At 42.2% G+C, this 26,525-nt stretch overlaps 3 protein-coding genes across 9 annotated transcripts in view; 1 reads left to right on the top strand and 2 right to left on the bottom strand.

The window, feature by feature from the left end:
• LOC147012008 (BAI1-associated protein 3-like) overlaps positions 1-26,525 on the top strand; it is a 176,012-nt gene that overhangs the window by 112,933 nt on the left and 36,554 nt on the right. For 5 of the 7 annotated variants that reach the window (XM_085856533.1, XM_085856536.1, XM_085856532.1 and 2 more), the window contains 3 exons: positions 1,150-1,309; positions 2,510-2,697; positions 2,841-3,197. In XM_085856533.1, the coding sequence (XP_085712659.1) occupies positions 1,150-1,309; positions 2,510-2,697; positions 2,841-2,971 (479 nt within the window). In that variant the 3' untranslated portion in view covers positions 2,972-3,197. Of the gene's footprint in view, positions 1-1,149; positions 1,310-2,509; positions 2,698-2,840; positions 3,198-23,801; positions 23,942-26,525 lie in introns of those variants that run through there. The other 2 variants (XM_085856530.1, XM_085856531.1) reach the window with 2 other exon arrangements.
• Positions 4,228-10,711, bottom strand: LOC147012011 (uncharacterized). The gene has a single exon (XM_085856608.1). It carries the CDS (start codon positions 6,289-6,291, stop codon positions 5,344-5,346), a length of 948 nt encoding a protein of 315 aa, XP_085712734.1. The 5' UTR covers positions 6,292-10,711; the 3' UTR covers positions 4,228-5,343.
• LOC147012007 (guanylate-binding protein 2-like) overlaps positions 10,836-26,525 on the bottom strand; it is a 62,854-nt gene continuing 47,164 nt past the window's right edge. The window contains exons 6-10 of the mRNA XM_085856596.1: positions 24,227-24,504; positions 23,771-23,983; positions 23,498-23,600; positions 19,185-19,288; positions 10,836-12,163 (exon numbers count right to left, since the gene is read on the bottom strand). Of these exons, the coding sequence (XP_085712722.1) occupies positions 12,071-12,163; positions 19,185-19,288; positions 23,498-23,600; positions 23,771-23,983; positions 24,227-24,504 (791 nt within the window). The 3' untranslated portion in view covers positions 10,836-12,070. The remainder of the gene's footprint in view (positions 12,164-19,184; positions 19,289-23,497; positions 23,601-23,770; positions 23,984-24,226; positions 24,505-26,525) is intronic.

The following is a 26,525-nucleotide window of genomic DNA, read 5'->3' as shown; positions in this document are numbered from 1 at the left end:
ATCACATGGTGTCCTTCATGAAAAGTAAGCGAATTATCACCAGCATTCTAAACAAATTGCAAATTCCTGCACCCTCAGTCAAGAATTGTGAGTCGGAGTGGCAACCCATCCAGGATTGTAACCATAGCAACATAAACTGTTTCAGCAGAACCGACACTTTGCATAGACTAGAGAGCATGGTGTACAAGACAAAACTAGACAACGATAGGAAAAGCCAATATTGAAGAAATCGAAAGGGTGAGGTGTCTGCAACAGTAGAGTTCACGAGTGGGTGTAGGGGGAAAGCACAAGGTGATGATGGAATGCCTCTTGAAAGTCGTCATCAAACAGTGAAACTTTATGATCTATATTTTCTTTGTGACATCAGGATGGGAATTCATACAGTAGATGAGCAACATATGATGTTGCATACATTGTGCATCTACCGTCCGCTAGGCTGAACAGTTTACGTTTTGTATTGCACTGATAGGCCGGATCTGGATTCGGACCTGAACCAAAATCTAATCGGCTTGTTCTTGTCACCTACCCAACTCATGCACCGAGTTTTGTCATTATCCTTCTACAACTTTTTGAGATGTTATGCCCTATATCGTTTTTAGCCCAATTACTCAATGGTGAATGAAGATTCATTAAAAAAAATTCGAGTTGCCGAATCCAGATCTTCACCAACATCTAATCAATTCGTCCTTGTCACACAACCAACATGTCCAACCAGGTTTCATCCGAATCCGTCCACCACTTTTTGAGATATCCTGCTCACAGACAAACAAACAAACCAACAGGGGTGAAAACATCACCTCTGTCCACCTTCGGTGGTGGAGATAAACTACATCAATGGAGCTCACACCAAAAAGCAAAGGCCTCCTCATTATTTACAAATCTCTGATTGAAACCATCAATTGAACTTTAACATCCATACCCTAACACAACCTACATTGCAATGGTAACCTGTTTCCCATCTTTAAGGTACCGTAGTTTAAAATGAATTGATATTTATTCAGTGAAATGTGAGATGTTAAATTGAGACTTTGTATCCTTAATGAAATGACCTTACACCCCAGCAAAAGCACACCGGATAGGACGTATTTGTGGTATTTGGACCGTAACACCAAAAAATCCAAATGTAAATTTGGTTCAATTTGCTCCCAGGTCAGTGGCAAGGCTTGCTGTGTTGGCCTGCACTGAGCAGCCTCAAGGTGTACATTAAGCTGATGTTACGACCACACCACATCTTTTTCGCGAGCCATGACCGCAAGACCAAGCCACACAAGCATGGGGTGCACATCTCCATCAGAGAGACCTTCAAATTGTGAGTTTCAGTGTATTTAATCAAAAATGGGAACAAAGGGAAAGCTCTAATTTGGATGGAGACATTGTGCATAACTTTAGGATCTATTTACGTATTGTCTACACCAAACCAAATCCCTACCCCTGTACCAGAACTTTGTGTACTGGTACTCTGAACTCATTTCAAATTCCTTCCCATTGTTTTGCATCAGCTCTCTACCTTTGCTTGCCTCCCTTCCTCAACAGAACTTCTAAAACACTTTTGATTCAGTAGACAAGCGCAGGTTCTTTCAGGAAGGACCTATTGGACTGACAGGACAATGAGTATGCTCATCTTTGGATTTGTCTATAAACTGGGATCAATTTCCAAGATAGTAGGATCTGAATATAAAGTTTTGCCTTCATGGTTTAAACATCGCACCATCGACTCGAATACACCATCCTTTTGAAGGGGAGATTAAACCAGCTGCATTCACTGGTATACCCTCCCAATCCCATGGTGCTCATCGAAAAAGAGTAGGTCATATAAACTACATTCGGTGGTGTAATTGTTAGAGCGTCTGCTCTGAATCTGAGTCTGGGAGGTCAGTGGTTCGAACCCCAGCCGTGTCACACCAAAGACTTTAAAAATGGTACGTGCTGCTTGCTTTCAAAAAGGATAGAGCACAGAAAATCCCCACTGGTTGGCATCCATCGGGAGGAGGAAATTCCTCTTTAGGAACTCCCCCGCTGAGTGCGGTGAGAAAGGTGGCACCATTGTTGTGACATCACTGGTACCCAGAGTGCCCTGGCAAGTAACGGAACTTCCCCCAAGCTCATTGGCTGTGTTTGGCTCATCTAACAGGTGTGTGTGTGTGTGTGTGTGTGTGTGTGTGTGTGTGTGTGTGTGTGTGTGTGTGTGTGTGTGTGTGTGTGTGTGTGTGTGTGTGTGTGTGTGTGTGTGTGTGTGTGTGATCTCCATTATGAGCCTTAGATCATAATTTAAAAAATAATAAAAAGGCAACTCATGATTATTGTTTCAGTACTCTTCCTTTAATTGATATTGGGAAGGTAATGGCAACTCTCCACCCTATTCCTTGCTGTGAGACTGCACTGGCGGCTTCTAACGGATAATACCTGGCTGACCGACTAACTGATTGAACATGTTTGTTAAACACTCAATTAATTTAAAACATACAATAACAGCTGAGCCTAGAATGTAGTGATGTCCACGTGTGCACAGGCTTGTGCCGGCGGCCAGCCGTGCCCAACCCGGCTCATGCCTCGTGCTTCAGGTCAAGGCAACATGGGGCTTACGAAAAGCTGTGCTGGGTGAGGCCATGCTCGGCTTGCAGGAATCTCAAGGCCTCGGGACGGATGAGGCATCCAGCATCACGAGGAGCTTGTTGTTGCAGACGCCATATGCCGAAGGTTAGTGTTCCACCCTATGCTGTCCCTTCCCATCCGAATAAAGTCAATGCTGAAGTCCAAACCTTTGGCCTCAATATTGAGTGAACACAAGCATTGAATAGTCACTGAGCCAAGATCCCTTTGAATCTTCCCTTACCTTTCAGACAGTGAAACACTGCATTTTCTACGAACAAGGGACAGCGAGATAGAAGCCAAAGAATTCTGTCGGAGGTTGAAGATCACGGAGAAGCGTTTCATTCCCAGAGCTGATCCGAGGACCAGGAATTCGGAATGAAGAGGTTTTGACAGTATTCATGGGGCACCACAAGTAAATTTCAGTCAGATTCTTTAAATTACTCTTTTATTAGATACTGAATGTACCTTTTGTGATAATCAACTGGATCCAATCAACTAGATCAAGAAAACTGATTGTACCTCATTGGCCTGTTAAATACTCCACTCTCCTGGAAAAGAGATAACCCCCCTTTTGTTTATTAATAAATATTTTACAATTGTCTGTACATATCTCTTCCTCAGCGTAACCTCGTTAGTTGTATTTTATTTTCCAAGAAATCTGACAGAGCACTCTGGTGGCTGGTGACACCATCTGGTAATGTCACTTTTCTCTCCACATGAGTCAGTGGGGAATGTATGGGGAAATCAACCCCCCCCCCCACCTCTCTCGACCCCCAGCTCCATGGAATTCCAACCCACGGGGTTTGTCCGTATTCTATACTTTAAATGCTGAGCGCCAAACAAGGAAGCAGCACGTACCATTAAAGTCTTTGGTAGGACTTGGCAGGGGTTCAAATCACCGACAACCCAGATTTGGAGCGGATGTTCTAACCACAGTACCACTTAGTCTGGTTTATGGTAATTGCAACCACAGTGCCACTCCGTTTAATTTATGGTAATTGTACAGTAGTAATTGGTTGTGGTAATTGAGGTTTATTGTCAAAGGTAGAGATATTTAGCGGTCAATTATAACACATTCTTTCATTTCCAGTGATGTAACATTTGTACAAGGCTGGCAGGATGGCCTAGAGGTATGCACACTCGCCTCTAAATGGTCTGTCCTGATAGTCAGGTGGCTTAACAAAATTTTGGGGACACGCCGGATAAAAGCACCAAACTTTTTCCATGTGCTATCCATTTCCTTAGATTAAAATTTTTGGTAGGACCCACGTCCTCAAGATAGAGGATGGTGGCCATCTTGGATTCCAAGATGGCCACCATGTAAAAACACCATGTAAAAGTGCCATTATCTCAGCTTCTATGCCACTTAAGATAGCAATCTTGGTGTCTAAACACACATTTTCTGGGACAAGGAATGCAATTATTCTTCTTCTTTCGGCTGCTCCCGTTAGGGGTCGCCACAGCGGATCATCTGTATGATCCGCATAGTGATTTGGCACATGTTTTACGCCGGATGCCCTTCCTGACGCAACCCTGGTCGCCTCCTACGACACAGGGATATGGTACACCTATTTTAACCGGGGTATACACCGGCCCAGTATACTGGTACTCATTTCGCCGACCTCGGAAGGATGACAGGCTGAGTCAACCCCCTGGTGTATTAATTCAGTGGCCCAACGGGGCTTGAACTCAGGACCTTTTGGATCCCAAGCCGCTGCCCTAACCACTGCGGCAACACCAGGCTGGACAAGGAATGCAATTATATTTCAATATTTCAATAAATAACTCATTTATTGATATTATTCATAGTATAATTGGACAAGGAATGCAATTATACTATGAATAATATCAATAAATGAGTTATTTATTGAAAGTATGTGTTTACATGAAAAATAATACACTAGTTAATGGTTATTTGTTGATTTCTGAGACATTATTCAATGCAGTAAGTAAACATGAACAGTACTCTTGTAAACAGACATAACATGACATAAAAAGACATAATCACAATCCTTATATTCTGTTACTACTTAGTCATTATATAATACTACAAATACTACATTACTATACTACCAATAAACTCACAGTTTTCATCTTCTAATTTGCATATATTCCGTTTGCATGATGGTTCATTGCTCCCTTAAAAACATTTAGCAACTTGATGGGGACATACCAGATAAAAGCACCAATTTTTATGTGTTACGAGCTTGATGTATAAACTTTCATTTTTTTGTAGGACTCATGTGATCGAAGCTATGACACCATTATATACCATTTTAGTGTATTATGCCATATTTTGTTAAATATGCACACAGAATGATAAGATATTCTGTATTCTTTCATAAATTTCTTTAAAATAGTTGATCTTCTGAAAAAATATTATATCTCATTTGTCAAATCACATGAAATGTTTTTTAAAAATATTTATTTACTTTATAACATACCATTATACATGTAATGTTCTTTACCACTTTGAATATCGCAAACAACCAAATGCACTCCATATCAAGGTATACATGTATGCAGTATTGGAGTGATCATTGTGACAAACATAATATCTGGGTCTCCAGTGGCTCACTGGAGGGCAACAAATCTAGTTCACTGAGCCTGGTCTCAAACAATGTCCCATATGATAATATAAATGACACCTCCTATTGTTCAAGTAGAACAGGAATAAACGTATTGATAGCATATTCCCTACTTTTGACATGTACAGCTGCAAAGTTCAGTACATCTCCACTGGACCTTTTTTCAGGCACACCTGGTACCGCAACCATTCTTGCTCTTGCACCCACACTTCACCAGTTCATTACACGCCTTAGAGGAAATGGGTAGGGTGGTCCAGACGGGAAACCATGTCTGATTTTCCATCTCCCAAGTCCAACCCCAGCCCTCTGGAGTAGGAGTGTTCTGCTGAGGCAAAAGGCTAGTTGCCCAGATGCCTGTCTGGTAAGCTGCACGCTTTGTGTGCTGTATGAGAGCATCCTGAGTTGGTGGTATATTCTCCATTGTCTTATTCCTCTGACAGAATAACACCCTCCTTACTTCATTGACTGATTCCAAACTGCTTGTTTTGTCATATAGAAGGACAGTGAAGTGCTCAAGGATCTGGAAGTGCTGAGAGTCCAAATCCATATGCTTGTATGGATTCAGTGCCATATAGCTGAATGTTTGGGTAACTTCAGGAAGTGAATTCCAGGTCTCCAATGCCACTTTTTTCCCCTTGCCAAAGAAACCGGATGTTGTGTCACAACGTGTGAAGCTGTGGAATCCAGGCAAGGCTACAGATCTCTCTTTGCCCAGCCTATGACAAATGGAATTGACATGAAGATGAACAAAATCCTTGCCTGTTCCAAATGCTATCCAGATGTCTGTACTTGGATAAATGGCGACCAGGTCATGAAATTTGCTGATTAGGATGACGAGAACATCAGTGTCCACAGTGTGTACCAAACACGTGGTAGATCCTGTTTCCAGAGCATCCTGAATGTGAATCAACAGTCTGGTGTCTGCCTCTTCGTGGTAGCATGGCAACATGTAATGATTAGCACCTCTGGCCACTACATTCTGTCCAGATGTAATAAATATATTGTCCAGCCAAAACACATAGTATAGTTCTATAGGCTTTTCAGTATGCTCTGACTGTTTGTTTAGTTTCACATTACAAAGTAACCATTTGGGATGAGAATATGGATACATTCCCTGGATACATACACTTTCTAAATCATGAGGCCTGCACTGTTGCTCATTCCTTTAATAGTTTAATGCTCAGCTCTTATATAGGAATATAGGTCATGACCTGATGTCATAATTCTAGGACATGGCCTGATGATGTCAACAGGGATTACTATCGTTAAAGACAGCAGCAATCCAGCTAACTCTTCCCTGTCATCTGTTATGGTGGTGAAGGATATTGTATGGTATCTACATCATATTCTATAAAATGTTCAAAGGCTTTTAAGTAGAAATTGTATTACAATTACCTGATCAAACATCCAAATCTTCACAGCAAAACCCATTGTAGTCCTATGTAACAGTAGTATCAGGAAAACACACTTTCTGACAGGAAATTCCAAGCAAAAATACTGTAGCACCGATCTCTGAAGCCCTCCCTCTCTTACCTTGAGGGTCACCATGTGACAGACTTCTACAGTGTTGATAATCCTGTTATATGCACCTAATATAATTACTTTATCGCAAACATTAATAATAATATATAAATTTACCCCCGTGCGGGAGTGACGGTCATCTCTGCGAGAAATAATACCACAAGTTCTCAATGTTCAGGTATGACCGAAGACTACTGTGCAGTTCTACTGCGCAGCTCAACTGCGCAGCTCCACTGTGCAGCTCCACTGCGCAGCTCCACTGCGCAGCTCGAACTGTGCAGTTTGGTTAAAGATGACTCGGCATTTTGGCGCGCGTGCACGAAATTATATTTTGAAAATAAATGCTGACGTTTAGATTTCGCGTTTTGAAACTTTTGCACCTTCGGCGGAAAATGTATAAATATATAATATACAAGGTCAGCTGCTATGCAATGACACCATTCACTAACTTTTACCATGCCCAGTAGAGAATATATAGCCTCCTGAAGGTAGGGCAGTTTTTGCAAACTTTGAAGTCACGTGACGCGAAAATAAAAGCGAAATTCGAAAATCCGTCCCAACCAAATTTAGATATTGTCCCATAGATTCATATGGCACAATCAAATTCAAGATTGCTTGAGAAATGTAGGAGGAGGTAGATTTTGAAAATCGTCATTTTCGCATGAAAATCGTCATTTCGCATTTTTTGCCAACTTTGAAGTCACGTGACACAAAAACGAAAGCGAATATAGAAAATCCTGCCTGACCGAATTTAGATATTGTCCCATACATTCATATGCTACAATCAAATTCAAGATCGCTTGAGAAATGTAGGAGGAGATGGATTTTGAAAATCGTCATTTTCGCATTTTTTGCCAACTTTGAAGTCACGTGACACGAAAACGAAAGAGAATATCGAAAATCCGGCCTGACCAAATTTAGATATTGTCCCATACATTCATATGCCACAATCAAGTTCAAGATCGCTTGAGAAATGTAGGAGGAGATAGATTTTGAAAATCATCATTTTCGCAACTTCAAAGGCCTCGTGACCTTGACCTTGACCTTCGGTGACCTTGAATGTCATACCATCGTGTACGTCTCATCGACCTCTATCAGGATTACTAATGACCAGATCTCCCGCTTCAACTTCATTGTGAACGGACGGACGGACGGACGGACGGATCGAAGGACATCGACACCCATATTATTAGGTCATGCTCTAAGAGATGACCTAATAAACTGAATAGTTAAATGGGTTATCGAAAAATAACCATCAAAGTTCGATAAATAAATAGTAATAAAATATATAAATTATCACAATTTGACCGAGTTTTGGCCATAAATATAGGTCAAGGTTATCTGAGATTATAATAGTCATACCCTGTGGTAATATACAAATTTACTATAAGATAGATGTTCTTAGTTATGTTCTTTCAGGGCAGTAACCATTTGAATCGCAAGAAAAATGGCTGATCTGATGGGCAGACAGACAGACGGACAAATTAGCTGATTAAATATCCTCAGCATGCTCTGATTAGATGGGTCCTACCAAAATATCATAACTAATGCATCAAGGAACAAGTGGAAAAATTTGGTGCTTTTATCCGGTCTGTCCCCATAAAGTGAAAATTTGTCTGTAAGCCACCTGACTATGACGTTGAATCCTGATCCAGCTATAAACTACCATCTGGGTGTTTCACAGGCAGGGTGATTCATCAATGTGTGTGTCGTCCCTCGGATGGATGTTGAACCAGCATCCCATCTGCCTGCATTAGTTTGTGGGCATTAAAGACCCATTGGTGTCCTTCACAAAGAGTCGGCAAGCTATCGCCGATACCATGAACAAATTCCAAATTCCTGCCTTGACTGTGTCGAAGTGGCGACTTGGCCAAGATTGTAACGCTAGCCATAGAAACTGCCCCGGTAGCACCAATACCCTGGTGTAGAGCATGCTTCATGATCTGATCTGATCTGATTAAACGTTTGGTGTGTGACATCTTGGACACCGCACACTCACTAACTTTGTCTGACAAAACTTATGTTACATGAGACCTTAGCCTGACATAATAATTTCTTACGCTTCCAAAGGTTAGGCTTAATAATGATCCCCTCTTCTCTTACCTGTGGAACTGTCCTCCTGAGTGTTGTGTGATGGTGTTACCTTCAGCCCTTCAAATCTGCTGTCCACTGCCACCTCGTGATCTCTCTCCCCCATGTATACACAAAAATCGTGTTTCAAATCAAACGGAAGACCAAGAAGGAACCCGAAAAAGTAAAGACCATAGATTAAGTCATTAGGAGGAAAACTGTATAGGATTCGGGTTTCAGCCACGACTCCACTACCCTCAAAAACCCATCCAGGTGCAGCGAAGTGAGCCTTACAGAAAACTTTCTGCAAGAATTCACTTCTCCTTGGAGAGATAGATAAAGAAAGAGAGAAATAGAAAGCAAAAGAGATGAAAGAGAGAATAAAATTACCCCCATGCGGGAGTGACGGTCATCTTTGCGAGAAAATATATAGCCTCCTAAAGGAAGGGCAGTTTTTGCAAACTTTGAAGTCACGTGACGCAAAAACGAAAGCGAATATCGAAAATCCGGGCTGACAAAATTTAGATATTGTCCCATAGATTCATATGCCACAATCAAATTCAAGATCGCTTGAGAAATGTAGGAGGAGGTAGATTTTGAAAATCGTCATTTTCGCATGAAAATCGTCATTTCGCATTTTTTGCAAACTTTGAAGTCACGTGACACAAAAACGAAAGCGAATATAGAAAATCCTGCCTGACCGAATTTAGATATTGTCCCATACATTCATATGCTACAATCAAATTCAAGATCGCTTGAGAAATGTAGGAGGAGATGGATTTTGAAAATCGTCATTTTCGCATGAAAATCGTCATTTCGCATTTTTTGCCAACTTTGAAGTCACGTGACACAAAAACGAAAGCGAATATAGAAAATCCTGCCTGACCGAATTTAGATATTGTCCCATACATTCATATGCTACAATCAAATTCAAGATCGCTTGAGAAATGTAGGAGGAGATGGATTTTGAAAATCGTCATTTTCGCATTTTTTGCTAACTTTGAAGTCACGTGACACGAAAACGAAAGCGAATATCGAAAATCTGGGCTGACCAAATTTAGATATTGTCCCATACATTCATATGCCACAATCAAATTCAAGATCGCTTGAGAAATGGCGGAGATAGATTTTGAAAATCGTCATTTTCGCATGAAAATCGTCATTTTCGCATTTTTTGCCAACTTTGAAGTCACGTGACACGAAAAGGAAAGCGAATATCGAAAATCCGGCCCGATCAAAATTTAGATATTGTCCCCTAGATTCATATGCCACAATCACATTCAAGATCGCTTGAGAAATGGCGGAGGAGATAGAATTTGAAAATCGTCATTTTCACAACTTCAAAGGCCTCGTGACCTTGACCTTGACCTCCGGTGACCTTGAAAGTCATGCCATCGTGTACGTCTCATCGACTTCTATCAGGATCACTTATGACCAGATCTCCCGCTTCAACTTCATTGTGGACGGACAGACGGACGGTTTGTCACCTCTCCTCTCAACACCAATATTATTAGGTCATGCTCGAAAAGATGACCTCAAAAGCAATAATTGGAATGAATGAAGAGTTTTGTGAAAAAGTAGAAAGAAATGTGAAAGGAACAAAGAACAAAGATGTCGGGAAGAAGCCGGACAGATAGATTTCAGCAGTTACTCCCCAGGCTCAAACGCAGTGAACATGTACAAGCTACCAGAAACATTGGGTAATGGTTTGACAGTGCATCTCCACTTTCAGGCAACACTCTCACTTTCATGTCCATCTGCTTTTAGTTGCATAGGAGAGGACATAGTGGAACTCCTTTTCGAGACATTTGTCAATCCCAGATTTAGCAACAACACAATTTCATCAATTTTTTTTCCCAGCAGCGATTTGTTTTTTTTACAAATCCATATCATTGTAGATATTTAAATATATTTCCATGAGACAAACAGATTAAATCTGTTTGTTTCTATCTTGTTTTCAGGGTACTTGGCATCACAGTGTTTGGCTGCTTTGTGATTAGAACAAGATTGCAACAGTGACATGTACGTTGTAGAGACATTGCTGTGTCCAAGTGGCCCATCCAATGATTTTTTTTCATCAATTTTATTTCGAAGAAGATATTTTGGAACAACCTTCCGACTCATGACGGCATCTTGAAGGGTATGATATGAGACAAACATGTGCTCGAGCAGACGTATCACAGGGGATGATAAAGTGATCTCTGCACCTTCATTTGCTCCATTCGAGTTGATATAGCTGACTCCAACCTGGCTTCTGGTGTTAGTTTTCAAAATAAACATAATTACCATTTACCAAAAACTTGGGTTGTACAAACTTTCATTGTTGCCATGAAAAATTAGCATTTTTATCTTGCCAAAACGAAGTTTTTGCAAGATATGTTAGTCAGCTTGTATGTTTTTTTTTTTTGTTTGTTTTTTTTGTCTGTAATCACGTATAAAAAATTCTGCAGAGCACAGTTATCATTGGAAATTTTTGTAACTTCGCATATCAGAGGCCTATAGAGGTCCCTTTCAGTACACATAATTTTGAAGGTCAAGGTCAAAGGTCAAGGTCACTTTGTCGCAAATCAGGGGAGTCGACGAAACCCTTATTTTTTGAGTAATTTTGATCAGATAGTCTTCAAACTTCATGGGAATATAGTTCATGGTCTGGCGCTCAGCTGATTAATTTTTGGTGGCGATTGGCCTTGACCTTCATATGTTTTTTTTTTTGTCTGTAATCACGTATAAATCACTCTGCAGAGCACAGTTATCATTGGAAATTTTTGTAACTTCGCATATCAGAGGCCTATAGAGGTCCCGTTCAGTGCATAAAATTTTGAAGGTCAAGGTCAAAGGTCAAGGTCACTTTGTCGCAAATCAGGGGAGTCGACGAAACCCTTATTTTTTGAGTAATTTTGATCGGATCGTCTTCAAACTTCATGGGAATATAGTTCATGGTCTGGCGCTCAGCTGATTAATTTTTGGTGGCGATTGGCCTTGACCTTCATGGTTTGCGCCTAAGGTCAAACATATTTGACCCCAAGGTCAAATTTTCACGTTTTAGGAACCATATCATGTAGTACCTCAAATTGAACACCTCGATGAGTGCTTTCTAGATATGTCAGGCTTGAGACATTATGACGTCATTTGGTGACGTCATGAGGCAAACGCATATTTTTCATGGTTACTCTGTAGAACGATTCTCATCGGAATCTCTCTTAGGCAGATATTCCTCAAGGAGTCGCTCCTGGTGGATAGCAGCTCTGTTCACCTCAGTGTGACCTTAAAGAAGTCACACGTGGTCACCTTTTGGCAAATCACGAAATGGTACACCTCGAAGATTTCTTTGGTGGCTTATTCAGATGTCCCTGCATTTCTTTAAACTTCTTTTCATAAGATTGTTGGCTGATCTGGATGGGAAGGAAACAAAGAAAACATAGCATTGTCAGGTTATCCCTTCACACCAAATGAGAAAACACACAAAGCAAATATCCTTGTCCTGCTATGTGTAGCATGACGATGGTGAAAAAATTTTTAACTCTAAATTTTACGTATATGCCTAAATCCTTTCTGCATATTATTATGGCTGTGGGTGCACTTGACATTTCTTTATTGGCTCCTGTGTCAGTAAATGTGTTTGTCTATGATGGCTCTATGTTGTAAGTGCAGGTGCATTGAGACATACATCCGTGTTCATTCTCGTGTCAGTTATGTGTGTAACCCAAAAGGTCAGGTCATGTCAGGTATGGGAGCATGCGCCAGAGCAGCACATCACAGCGTCCACTTTCCGCCGGTACTCCAGGGGTCTCCATCTGGCCATCCCCCAGACAAATGCCTGGCCCAACCCCATCTCCTTTATATGCTGATCAACCTGCTGCAACCACGAGGCATGTGGTTGGCCCATTGGCCTCCTCCACTCATGAGACTCTCTCACTGAGAGCATCTAGTGAGCAGGATGAGCATCAAGAAAACGAGTCACATGTCCACACAGCCGCAGCTGACACTCACGGACTATGCAGGTAAGAAATCTCATGCGAGTCTCTCTCAGCAACTGCTCAGTGGACACAAATTCCGACCATTGAGAGCCAAGGATTCTCTGAAGAGACGTGGTACCAAAGGAATTAAGACTCCATCTCAGATTCCTGGTCAGAGACCAAGTCTCACATCTGTAGAGCAAGACTGGAAGCACCAAGGACCTGAAGACTTGGACTTTCATTCTCCTGCACAGGTACCGACAGCACCACACCCCATGATATAGTGAATCCCTGACTCCCCAGGCCCGATCCAGATGTCTATTGACCTCTGGCTCACAGCCAGCAGAAACATGAATATCACTGCCAAGGTAAGTGAATCTCTCTGTGACCTCAACATCCTCACCACGAACAGGTACAAACAAGATAGCAGCTTCCAATATGTCATTGAAAGCCTGAATCTTAGTTTTGACCCAGGAAACCCAAATCCCAGTGGCTCTGACTCCTCATTCAGCACCACGAGGGCCACCAAAAGAATATCCAGAGTCTCTGCGAAGATGACTGCATCATCTGCGAAATCAAGATCAGAGATCATGACATTCCGAATTGACGCACCACAGCTTGATCTCTCTGAATCCTCCCCAGAATCCAGTCCATAAAAACGCTGAAAAGTGTGAGGGCCAGTACACACCCCTGATAAACTTCAGTAACAACTGGAAATAAGTCAGAGATGGTATCACCACATCTCGCAGCACTCTCACCACCAGAGTATAGTTCAGACATCAAATTGGTCAGTTTGGGTGGCACCCCACAAAAACTGAGAATCCTCCAGAGGGCATCCGAATTCACTGAATCAAATGCTTTGCAGAGATCCACATAGACTGCAAGCAGCCACTGCTGAAACTCTTGTCTGGGTTCGGTGAGGACCTGAAGGGCAATGATACGATCAATCATTGACCTCTTTGGTGTAAAGCCTGACTTCTCTGGGTGCTGGTGCTCAAGCAGATGGTGGCAAACCCAATCAAGAAATATCTGAGCAAAGACCTTACCCCGCACTGAGAGCAGCGTCACCCCTCGGTAGTTGTCTTCCAGTCAGTTGGGATGATGCCTGTGTTCCAGGCAGAGCACAGAACTGCATGCATCGACATGTGTGCAGCATTTCCACCAGCCTGAAGAAGTTCAGCAAGGATGCCACAGATCCCAGGAGCTTTACCCCATTTCAACCAGTTCATCACAGCCTGTGTTTCCACAAACAAAGGTGGATCACAGTTGATTGGAGGGTCAACAACAGGGACAGTTTTACCCCTGATATCCAACTCAACAGCTGGTGGATCAGCCTGGTACAACAGCTCAAAGTAACCAGCCCAGCGGCATTCACTTCAGACTCCTCTGTCAAGAGCCTTCCACCTTCCGCTTTAACTGCAGTCCACCGAGAGACAGGCTTGGACGAAGGCAATGTGCGAATTCCCCTGTAAGCAGGATGAGAAACACTTGACCACAGGTGATGCTTTACCCCCCTCACAGATTCTTCGCACATAGACCTCCTTGTTGTCAACCTCAGTGCACGAACAGTTTTATGCCTCAACTCCCTGAGAAGCTTGGCTCTGTCATTAAGCCTGGCCCTGCGTCTCTCATCAATGGTATTCAGTGTCCTTTGAGAGACAAAATTCTTCTTCACCCTTCGGTGAGTTCCAAAACATCCACTGGCATCATCAAGGATGGTGGTCTTGAAGGCACTCCACAACTCTCTTTGGGATTACCAAAAGCACACAGACGCCCAACCTGCCCACTCAGCCTGTTTGCAAACTCCTCACCTATCCTCTCATCCTTGAGCTTGCCAACATCCAGCCGAGGCTGGGATGGTACCATTCTCCAGGATTTAACCTGCAACTTCAGAGTTGCTACCACAAGCCTGTGGTCAGTATTGAGGAACTCAGCACTCCGGTAGACCCTGCAGTTCTGGATCATCTTCCAGCGATCATCAACGAGCACATGGTCAATCTCCTTTGCCACACCACCAGCATTGGAATACCAAGTCTAGTGATGAGCTTTGTGGGCGCTGAAACCATTAGCCAGCCACTATAAGTCCATGACTTCTTGCAAAGTCAAGGAACTTGGTGCTATTCAGGTTCACAGTTCCTGACCCATGGGGACCAACACACATCTCATAACCATCCCTATCAGTTCTAGTCGATGCATTGAAATCCCCCAAAACTAGAAGAGTATCTCGCCTGGGGCACTGATCAGCCACAGACTTGAGCATGGCATAGAATGCGTCCTTCATGGTGAGATCACTCGCCTCAGTCGGAGATTTTCAGAGAACAGAAAAATGACACCCAAGGAGTGATGAATCCTTCGTCTCATAATACGCTCGTTGACCGGTGTTACCTCAATTACCATTGGAATCAGCTTATTGGGCACAGCTTCAGCAACTCCTTGGGCATGGTAAACGTCAGAGCGATCAGACCAATAGTAGGTGTAACCATCCGCCATGATCTCACCACTATCCAGTCTCCGAGCCTCAGAGAGTGCTGCAATACTGATGTTCAAACGCTTCAGCTCAAATCATAACAGAGACAGGTGATCATCCTCTCTTAGGGATAGGACATTCCAGGCACCCACCCGAAGGGACAGCCTCAGGTGAACCCAAGGAGACTGCCGTCTGGTGGACAACACCTCAGCACCACCCTCACACACACTACCGCAATCTAACCCGGGAAGGTTACCCCATAGTTTTTCTCCCATCATCAAAGAGTGGGGGTCCCAAAGGATTTGCCCCAATCCCGTCATCCGGTGAGCTGCCTGGCGTAGGGCAGCTGCACAGGAGGTACTCCCACGGAGTGGTTTTTCAAATTTCTTCACAGTTTTCTTATGTTTTGAGGAGTGAAGGGTTTTACGGTGGCCAGAGTGCAAATCCTGCCACCAACCTCCAAAAAAAAAAGTAACCCAACTGCAGGAGGACGTCTGCAAACACAGTTGGGCACTAGATATGGATGGCCGTTGGCTCACAAGGAGCTCCTCCGCCTTTGACAGGTTTTGTTTTTAATCCCGCTGGGTGTCCATATCGTCCACCCGCCTCACCAGGTAACCCGGTGTTGGGGGGGGGGGGGACGACAGTTTAGTCGCTGACAACCTCACCATGAAACAGGTTAGTACAGGTTTACATGATACCTGTAGCAAGTCACAGATCTGATCTGGCCTGACCTGACAAAAGGTCGAGAACATTTTATGTATTGCTCTTATTATTGATGGAATTTTTTATAGAACAGAATGTAATTATAGGATCATGGCGAGCGTCATGTGGCCCTTGTGGGGCTTGTCAGGACAGCACTTCACCATTTCATCCACTTCGTGACTTTGAAGCTTTTCAGGTTCTATACTGGCCAATGATACACCACTAACTGTGATAGGTGAGACCAGATTGTATATACAATAGCGTACCTATTTTATAACAATGATGCTAACTGGTTGTGATTGGTGGGCGAAATACAATGTGTCCATGTGGCAGATGGCACTTGTGGGTTCCAAATACAATCTGTTTCCAAATACAGTATTTCAGCCGAAAAGCTTCAAAGTCACAAAGTGGATGAAACAGCGATGTGTTGTCCTGACGAGCCCCAACAAGGGCGAAACAAGTTGGTAGCTTCGCTTTTCATCTGCTTGGTGACAGCTTTTGGCTTTGCATTCTTGAACTGCTGGAGGCCCTTCTGGGTTTGCAGTCATGATGACATCATCACGGCGTTGGTTCAAGTTCGGAGCACTCCGATAATTCCATATATATGTACATCCCTTAAAACGAAAGAGCATGACAAAAGTGCCGGGTGAGCCGAACAGGAATTATTCATGATTAACAGAGAGCCTGTGTATCGATCGGGGTCCTGCATGCACTTCTGTGTACATTCAGTGGAAGCAAGTTCAACAACTGGATTAAAGAAAGAACAAGGTATAAAATACTCTACACTCAGGCTGACTCTCTTCCCAACAAGATAGCTGAACTCGAGATGAAAGTTGATTTTTATGATTATAGAAGTCACACATCTCGTAACAGAAAGATACATTAGTCTGCAGGGGTACAAGGTGTTCTCAAATTTGGACAACGAAGCTATGAGGGAAAGTTTGCTGTTTACGTAGGAAGTGATCTCAATGCTATGGAAGTTGAAATTGATTCCAATTGAAGGAATTTGTTTTATACACGGTAAAACCAGCAAGAAATGTCCACCTACTGTTGGGTTGTGTTTACCGCAGCCCATCCAGTGATCACGGAAACTGTGAATGTTTAAACTCATTCATTGAGCAGTTGTTTGCCAACACCAAGCAGCAGATCATCTGAGTTGGTGACTTTAACTACACAGAGATTAATACGGCATATGGGCTAATGACCACCCAGCTCAACATCTTCTGGCAACTCTGTAGGTCTTATTCCGACATCAACATGTCAGCAGCTGTACAAGATACAGAGAGGGGCAGGACCCCAGTCTCCTTGATTTAGTCATCCCCTGTGATCCTGAATTAATATTGGATATTGGCATTAGTCTTTATTATTCTCATAAGTATGATCCTTGAATGAAGTGACCACTGTTGCATGAATATTAATAAAAGCAAACCCCAATCCAGCAGGAAAAATCAATGCAACTATAACAAAGGAAGGTACAAGGGCATAACTGCTCATCTTGGGAGCATTAACTAGGAAGGGAAGATGGCCGACTATAACTGTATCCAAGCCTCATGGGACCTCTGTGAAAGTGAGCTGTAGCAATCAATATTACTGTTCATCCCACAGTAATCTAGGATAAAGGAATGCACTCGCTTTAAGCCAGAAAAAAAAAAACAGGACGTGGAGGGAATATCTCATTACAAAGACAAATGCAGGGTGAGTGTGTGGGATTTGTCAGGGTTGAAAGACATATTCCAAGTGTTAGTCGAGCTCCTGATTCTATTGAGGTCTGCAGAGAGGGAAGAAGTTGCTGCCTGCCTGTCTGAACAATGAGAAATAATATGGTTGAGGATGGAATCATTGATCAACAAAGAGAAAGGTAGGATTTTTGAGAGAATCAGAAAGATCATTGATGAAGATGAGGAAAAAAATTCGGCCCAAGATACTGTGTTGGGTCACTTGGCAGGGAGATGAGAGGATCCCGTTAAGAGCGACACACTGAATACCTGAGTGGAGGAAGTCAGTGATCCAAGAGAGGAGGTGGTCTTGGATGCCATATATAAGGAGAGAGTTTGGAGCTCAAGGTGAGGTGCCAGACTCTATCAAATGCTTGAGATATGTCCACAGAGATGGACCTGATTTCATGTCTGAGATTGATGGCTTCCATTCATTGTTGGGAGTAGAAGCAGAATGTCCAAGGTAGAATGATGAGGTCTGAAACAGAACTGATGATCTGCGATCAGTCTATTGGAGAAAAGTAAGGATTTAATGTCAACTGCAATGATAGATTCCATGACCTTACTTATAATTGGAAGTAAGCTAATAGGCATGTAGTTAAGAGGATCTGCTTTTGCACCACGTTTTTATATTGCAGTGATGTTGGCTAACTTCCAGGCAGATGGAAACTGACCCAGAGAGAATGATCGAGTGAACAGAGCAGAAAGAGGATGAGCAAGAGCAATTCAACACCCTCCCACCCCATGTCTCCACCCCCCCCTCCTCACCCCACAGCTCCCAACCTCCTTTTTCAGGCAGCAGCACCTGTAGTTTGAACACCATAAACAAATATGCTCTCAAGTTCAGAGCTTAAAAACAAGGCATACATAACTGTTATTTTCACAAACCATGTCAAAAATGTATTTATTACTTGTAAAGTGACAAAATGTAAAGCATGACAGAACAGAAATATCTACCTATATAACACACAATGTGTCTGTCCCCTTTCATAAGGACAATTTGAGTCGGGTGTTAAAGGTCATTCCTTTAACACGACAGTCTATTTTTCAGGATTGAAAAAACAACTCAAAAAACATTTTTTTTTCTCATAATAGAGTAATTACGTTTCTTCTTTTGGAATTATAGATGGTGACTTGCAAGTAGGCCTCAAGGGCGGTGTGCGGAAACTTTTTTTAAAATAACAATAAACACAAGGCACAGGGAGGTGATATTCGCTGCATGTGATGTGTAACGCGTGCAGAGTAAAACGAGTGTTCATTTATGTCAGCAGGATGTCTTATAAATAAAGAAGACATAAGCACACATGACGCTCGGCTGAAGCTTCAGACTTTGGCACGCTCACGAAGCTGTACCATGGAAGCAAAACATCCCAAAAGATAAAGAAAATATGATCACATTTGTACATGTAGTGTTTTAAAATAACACTGCTTGCTATGAAACATATCTTCCAGTCTCCTTGAATATTTCGAATAAAATAATTCCAACCCATCATTTTTGATGGGCTTTCATACTAGTTTTAATGATAATGTATGCCATAAAATTGACTTTCCACGACTTGGGTTACCCTACCTTCATTTGTTCTGTCAAAGTCTGTATTTCTTCTTCTTGGTTCTTTATTGCTGTTTGCTGTGCCTCACTGCGAATTTCCATCTCCTTCATCTTTTCCTCATTGTCTGAAAACAGAGATAGCTCAACATAACCAGCAATATTGGTTAAAATACCACATCTACTATATAAATGGCAGTCCTTCTGTCTGTGTCTGTCTGTCTGTCTGTCTGTTTTTTGTGACGAATAAGCTCCTAGACCAGTGAACTGATCTTGATGAAACTTTACACATATATAGAACTAACATTCAGCTCCAGGATGCGCTAAGTGGCTCTCCATAAAAATGAAAAAATATAGATTAAAAAATATATATATATATATATAAATAAAATTTCCATCAGAAAAAAAATGGCTTTCGAATAGTGCGCCAGCGTATTAATCATAACAAAAGGCTTCATGGTTAAAAACGCTAGGGTTTTTTGAAATACAAAATGTTCGTATTCGTTGACTTTTTAAACATATACATTCTCCTCCTGTTATTTGAATTCTCGAACTGCACGTGCAAGGCAACAGCTAACTGCTGATCGATCTGTTCATGAAAGAGCCAGGCAAGCGGAGTCAGCTGCAGAGAGAGAGAGAGAGAGAGAGAGAGAGAGAGAGAGAGAGAGAGAGAGAGAGAGAGAGAGAGAGAGAGAGAGAGAGAGAGAGAGAGAGAGAGAGAGAGAGAGAGAGAGAGAGAGAGAGAGAGAGAGAGAGAGAGAGAGAGAGAGAGAGAGAGAGAGAGAGAGAGAGAGAGAGAGAGAGAGAGAGAGAGAGAGAGAGAGAGAGAGAGAGAGAGAGAGAGAGAGAGAGAGAGAGAGGGAGAGAGAGAGAGAGAGAGAGAGAGGGAGAGAGAGAGAGAGAGAGAGAGAGGAGAGAGAGAGAGAGAGAGAGAGAGAGAGAGAGAGAGAGAGAGGGAGAGGGAGAGGGAGAGGGAGAGGGAGAGGGAGAGAGAGAGAGAGAGAGAGAGAGAGAGAGAGAGTCAGAGAGAGTCACCTAACTGCAAATAGAGCGTCACACCGATGAGCGAGAGAAGCAAAAAACTCACGTTCCAGATTTCTAGGTCTGGGTTTTGGCAGGACATCAAGGACAGTTTCCACTGCTGCTAGAAACATTGAGTGGCTCAAGGCCACCTTCAACTATGACCTCTCTGAGGATTACGGCAGTATAAAGCCTTCCATAAATCTGAGGAATAAAAGAAGCCTTCCTAATTTTCTCCATACAATTAATGCCTCAGTCTAACTAGCGTGAGGAAAATAGGGCAAATTTCCCGGGTATTACCGGGTACTTCAGCTAGTTCAAAATAAAGACCAATTACTGCACCGTAGTCCCAAGAAGGAAGCCAGACGTAACAACGCACACACACACACACACACACACACACACACACACACACACACACACACACACACACACACACACACACACACACACACACACACACACACACACACACACACACAAACACACTATATGTACTAGTAAGTACTTGCAAAAGCTATTTTATTTGAAGTTATAACCTTAACTTATAAGCATCCTCTCCAAACAGTGTATCCACAACCCCGGTCGCAGGTTCACATCAGTAGATTACTCAACCTCAACGTTGTGTCCGGTCAGTCATCACAGTAATGCAATATTCTTACTCAAACTTATTTAATCATTATTTTTATTTCAAGTATAACTACATATGAATAACTTTAATCATACATCACTTTATATCATAACATATTAAGCGATAAACACTTTTTCTTGCAGACATGTCCATTACACAGCACATCCATCTACCCATAGACTCAAACTGTCATTCAAATATTCAAACTGTCATTAACAACCGATTTTCCCATGCTGCGCTGCATATCCTAGCAACCACAAATTATTTTAATGCTTATTTATAACTATCAGAGTTACCCAGTGTTGCCTGGGTGTGGGTGTGGGGAGGTGGGGGTCTTGAAGAGTATTTGGGATTTTAAGGGTCTTTGGGATCTTAATGGTCTTTGAGGTCTTAAAGGGTCTTAAGGATCTTCGAGGTGTTCTGGCTCTAAATGTTATTGAGGGTCTTTGGGGTCTAAAGTGTCTTTGGGATATTGAGGGTCTTCAAAAGACTTAAGCATCTTTAAAGGGTCTTTGGGGTCTCAGGGGTCTTAAAGTGTTTAAGGGATCTTTGGGATCATAATGGTCTTTGGGGTACACGGGGTTTTAAAGGGTCTTAATGGTGTTTTGGGGAATTCAATTGGCTTGAGGGTCTTATGGGTCTTTGGGGCCTTCGGGATCTTAAGGGGTCTTATCTCCCAAACATGTAAAAAGTTTTCTCTCAAACATGTAATCTAATCTCTGAAACATATATAAAGTATTTATGGACGCTTGTAAGCATTCTTGCAGAAATTTTTCTGTAAGGCTCACTAGGCTGCGCCTGGATGGGTTTGAGGGTTGGGGAGTAGCGGCTGAAACCAAAATCCTATCCAGGTTCCTCCAGACGACTCCATCTTTGCTCTTTACTTTTTCGGGTTCCTTCTTGGTCTTCAATTTCATTATGAGGGGATCTTAAGGGTCTTCAGGGATTTTTAAAGGTTGAGGTTGTGGATGAAAATACCCAAAAGGACAATCTCCAGGTTGGACTTGGTGTTGTGGCAAATGTGGTGGTTGTCGGCCCAGCGTTTTTTTCAAAAAACACGAACACACAGACACACAGACAGACAGACAGACAGACACCCAGTGAATGTTATTTATTCCTTTACACTTTACAGAGTTATACAACGCTATTTTTAAACCATACATCTTTAAGGGACGGGCATGGCATGGCAATTGCGAATAGGAACGTACTGTACACGATTTACCGTAGCAGATACAGTTTTGGCTTGCCGCAGTATGAAAACGGTAAATGTATTATTTATTTAGTTAGGTTCCAATTGTGTGTGGAGTCAGGCCAGCTGTGTAGTGAGACAGTGAGACAAAGGGTGGAAAAGACAGCTCGACTAATTTGGTGTGCTGGCCCTTGGCCGTGTTATATGTCACGTGACATCTGTTAACCGATGAGATTGCATATAAATGCATATAAATCCCACGACAAGGTGGGAATAATTGGGTCCATTTAAGTTGTAGTTATTCTTCTTAAATATTGTTTGTGGGGTAGATGGAGGAACTTCAAAGTAAAGATAGGACTGTATCGTGTAGTATGGTCCGTGGATGAGGAGGAGACACCTCGTTGTAATTTAAATAGGGAAAACTGGCAGCTTAAGATTGTTACGTGTCACTGAAATGCGGGAGGGGGGTGGTGCTGTGTTAATTCGGTAGGGTTTAAGGCTAATTTCTCCCAGTATGTGATTGCCCCCGTGACATTTTCCTCTGTTTTTGCATTTACAAAACCGGCAATAAAAGAACCACGTTTTCAACAACAACAACAACCACAACAGAACCGAAAATTTCTACGCAGGCAAAAGAAACCCCGCCTTCCCGGCTTGGTACCGACAAGTCACGCCCCCGAGGCTGATGATTGGTCAGGGTGATGTGAGAAGGTGCAAGAGAGACAAGTGGGTATGCGCGGGGAGCAGATAGTTGGTGTGAGGAATGCGGTTGAGACAGAGGGTCTTGTTTTTGCCCTCCTCCCAGCACGACAAAATAGCAGCGTGATTCTCATTGTTCGTGCTGGGGTGAATTTGTTCACGTGTTGAAATAAGACGCTAGCCATTGTTTGATGGGCTGTCACGAAGTTGTAAGTTTATGAGAGAGAGAAAAGAAGAGTAGTGCGTCTCTCAGGATAACTCGGCGTTATATCGGTGTATGTTCAAGGAAGAAGGTGGCTCATGGTTGTGATTGGACCCGATGTTAAGAGAGGAACGATGTGGCAAGTTCGATCGTGAAAAGAAGCTGCATGGCAGTTTCTGGGCCCTGGCATTGAATACGGCCACACGAATTACCTCATGTACGCTTCCTGCCCAGAGAGCGACTTGACGCCGTTTTGGGTGCGGTTTCCCACGCAGAGACGACAAGGTTCAATCTCCAAGCTCTTAAAAGATCATCTCTGGACAAAGCTAAGTGCCAGAATAAAGGGAAGGATTTTATTTTATTTTATCTTTCCCCTTGTATGTTGGGTTATCCTGTCAGCCTAAAAGTAATTGTAATAGAAGTATAGAGTTTATATTTGTTATCTTGCAGTAGTTACAGAAAAGTACACAACACTGTTGATTCCCATTCTCAAAGAGGAACTAGTGACTGTTGAGCTAGTAACTAACAAAGTGATGATGCCTCTATGTTATTACTAATAAAGGAGCAATGACTGAGTGCAGCCGATCAATTAATACCTAGCCTGTCTCTTTCAATTTCGGTCAGTGTAGTATCCATCATTTTGATGTGATGGCTTTCACTTTGCTGCCTCTCCAGGAAGTCTGCAAAGGCTTCTTCTCCCTTTAACAAAACATAAAACAAACAAAGCATTGCAGGCACACGTCCTTGTGCAATAATAATCAGATAGTTTCTCTCAAATGGCGTATCGATCCTCGACTGTGTTCTCGGTGCTAATAATGGAACTTAAGGAGAAACATTTATTTTGAAGTTAAACAAAGTCGTTTACTCACCATCTCTCCCATGTTTCCTGATTCACTGTAGTTTAGCTGCAGTTTCCTCATCTCATGCTGATAGGATTCAAAACCACCCGGCCTATTAAACTCGCCAGCGTCCACATCGACACGGATTGGCTCGTACAACCTCTCCAAGCATCGCCGGCAGGCCTCCAAGGATTGCTGCTCATTTCTCCTCAAGTATGATGTAAAGAACGCCTCCACTTTTCCCTATCATATTAATAACAAAATGAAGGAAATGCATCATTTTAAGGCAAATCCCAAAAGATTTCTTTGAGGATATGCACTTTTTATAATAAATATTCATAACTTCCCAATCCTCTACTGTTCCCAAGCATTCCCCTTTTATTTGTGCACATTTTTATGTTATTGTTCAATGCACTCGTATATGCCGCTTCTGTCATGAGACTTTCCCAATAATAGCAGAAAATGTACATTTCTGTAAAGACTTACGTTCAGCATCTGGCCATGTTTGTTCTCATTATCGAGCACACAATTGTGCTTGTAAGATTGGACTGCGATGTCCCAGCATTGTAAATGTTTGGCCTTTATATCAGAGACACTGGTAGGCAGCTCCACTTGTTCACCGATGAGAGCTTGGTAAATATCATACGCTTCTTCACACGCCCTTGAATTGACATCTTCCACCACCATTTTGAAGGTACTCTCCATGCATGGAATGGCTCCGTCCTGCTGTGCCTTTACGTACTTCCGGGCCAGATGCACCAGCACTGCAAGGTCGGAGATTGTGAGGAATTCAAGTCAATGTGCTCTCACAAGGTCCATTCCAGAAAATATGCAAGAAAAAGATGTTCGCCAGTATTTCAGGGTTTAGCTGTTGTGGAGTTGGGATGATACAGCCAGTGCGGAGTGGAATTCAAATTCTGAAACCCCAAATTTCAAATAATGGAGGTGGTTCTCAGGAGTTAGTGTGGTGGTGAACCAAAAAAAGATTGAAACATCTATTCATGACTACATGGCTGTTCCCAGCTTTTGGGCCTTGTCATTGCACTTTTATCAGAGGATAGTGAAACAACAGTATATTACAAATTACTATGCTCCTCAATGAAGGACATTAGTGAACCAGGTGGGGTTTTCATTGCAGACAGTGTGATAACAACATGGTAATCCACTGGGACGAGCTCAGATGACCACAGCTTAAAAACAAAACTTTGAAATACTAGTGTGCTTGCCAGATTTTAAAACCACAACTGGATTTCCAGGCCATTATCCTCACAACTAAAAGCCTTATTAAGTTATTGTTTTGGCTTCATACAAAATATAGGCCTCCATTATTATTCAGCTTGATACATCATATTCATTATTAACCTCCGCCATCGAAGATCGGAAATTTTGGACTTGGTCCCCACCCCCCCCCCCGCCCCAAAAAAGAAATTGTCAGAGAAAAAAAAAAATTTTTTTTGCATTTTTACATGTTTTAAGTGATTTCCAACCCCCCCAAAAATTGTTCGAGAAAATTTTTTTTTTTTTTTTGCATTTTTACGTTTTAAGTGATTTCCAACCCCCCCCCCCCCCAAAAAAATTGTTAGAGAAAATTTTTTTTTTGCATTTCTACATGTTTTAAGTGATTTCCAACCCCCCCCCTCCCCACAAAAAACATTGTTAGAGAAAATTTTTTTTTGCAACTTTTGTTTTCAACAAAATTTTGATTTCTTTTTTTTGCATTTCTACATGTTTTAAGTGATTTCCAACCCCCCCCCCCAAAAAAAATTGTTAGAGAAAAGAACTCTAACTCTGTCAGCACTGTTGACATATTTAATATAATGGATAAGATATAAGGTTCACTTGAGTGACCCAGCAGTATTGGCGGCGGAGGTTTTGCACTCTTCCGAGTGCTCCCCCTCCAGTTCAGCTTGATACATCATATTCATTATTAACCTCCGCCATCTTCGAAGATTGATGGAGGTTACTGTTTTCACCCCTTTCTGTTTGTTTGTTTGTTTGTTTGTTTGTTTGTTTGTTTGTGTGTTTGTTTGTTTGTTTGTGAACAGTGTTACGGAAAAACTCCCCGACGGATTTCGATGAAACTTGGTGGGGGGGTTAGGTTTGGTCCAAGGATCATGCCATTAGATTTTGGACTTGGTCCCCCCCCCCCACAAAAAAAGTTAGAGAAAATTTTTTTTTTGCATTTCTATATATTTTAAGTGATTTCCAACCCCCCCCCCAAAAATTGTTACCCCCACCCAAAAAAATAGAGAAATTTTTTTTGTATTTCTACATGTTTTAAGTGATTTCCAACCCCCCCCCCCAAAAAAAAAAATTGTTAGAGAAAAAAATTTTTGGAACTTTTTTTTCAATAAAATTTCGATTTCTTTTTTTGCATTTCTACATGTTTTGAGTGATTTCCAACCCCCCCCCCCCTCCCCAAAAAAAAAATGGAGAAAAGAACTATAACTCTGTCCACTGTTGACATCATATTTAATGAATAAGATATAAGGTTCACTTGAGTGACCCAACAGTATTGGCGGCGGAGGTTTTGCACTCTCCCGAGTGCTCCCCCTCGAGTTCACCTCCGCCATCGAAGATCGGAGGTTACCGTTTTCACCCCTTTCTGTATGTTTGTTTGTTTGTGAACAGTATTACGGAAAAACTCCTCCACGGATTTTGACAAAACTTGGTGGGGGGATTAGGTATGGTCCAAGGATCATGCCATTAGATTTTGGACTTGGTCCAAAATTCAATATGGCCGCTATGGCGGCCATTTTGAAAAAGTATTTGAATTATTTTTTTG

Source organism: Eptatretus burgeri, chromosome 15 (assembly GCF_056783735.1).
Source record: "Eptatretus burgeri isolate ZD-2024b chromosome 15, Ebu_testis_v1, whole genome shotgun sequence".
Classification (NCBI taxonomy): Eukaryota; Metazoa; Chordata; class Myxini; order Myxiniformes; family Myxinidae; genus Eptatretus; species Eptatretus burgeri.
Note: the sequence above shows the minus strand (reverse complement) of the source record. Positions and strands in the feature narration are given on the sequence as shown.

Coding starts and splice junctions, on each gene's coding strand:
- LOC147012011 (XM_085856608.1), bottom strand. CDS start 6,291: ATGTATCCATATTCTCATCCCAAATGGTTACTTTGTAATGTGAAACTA.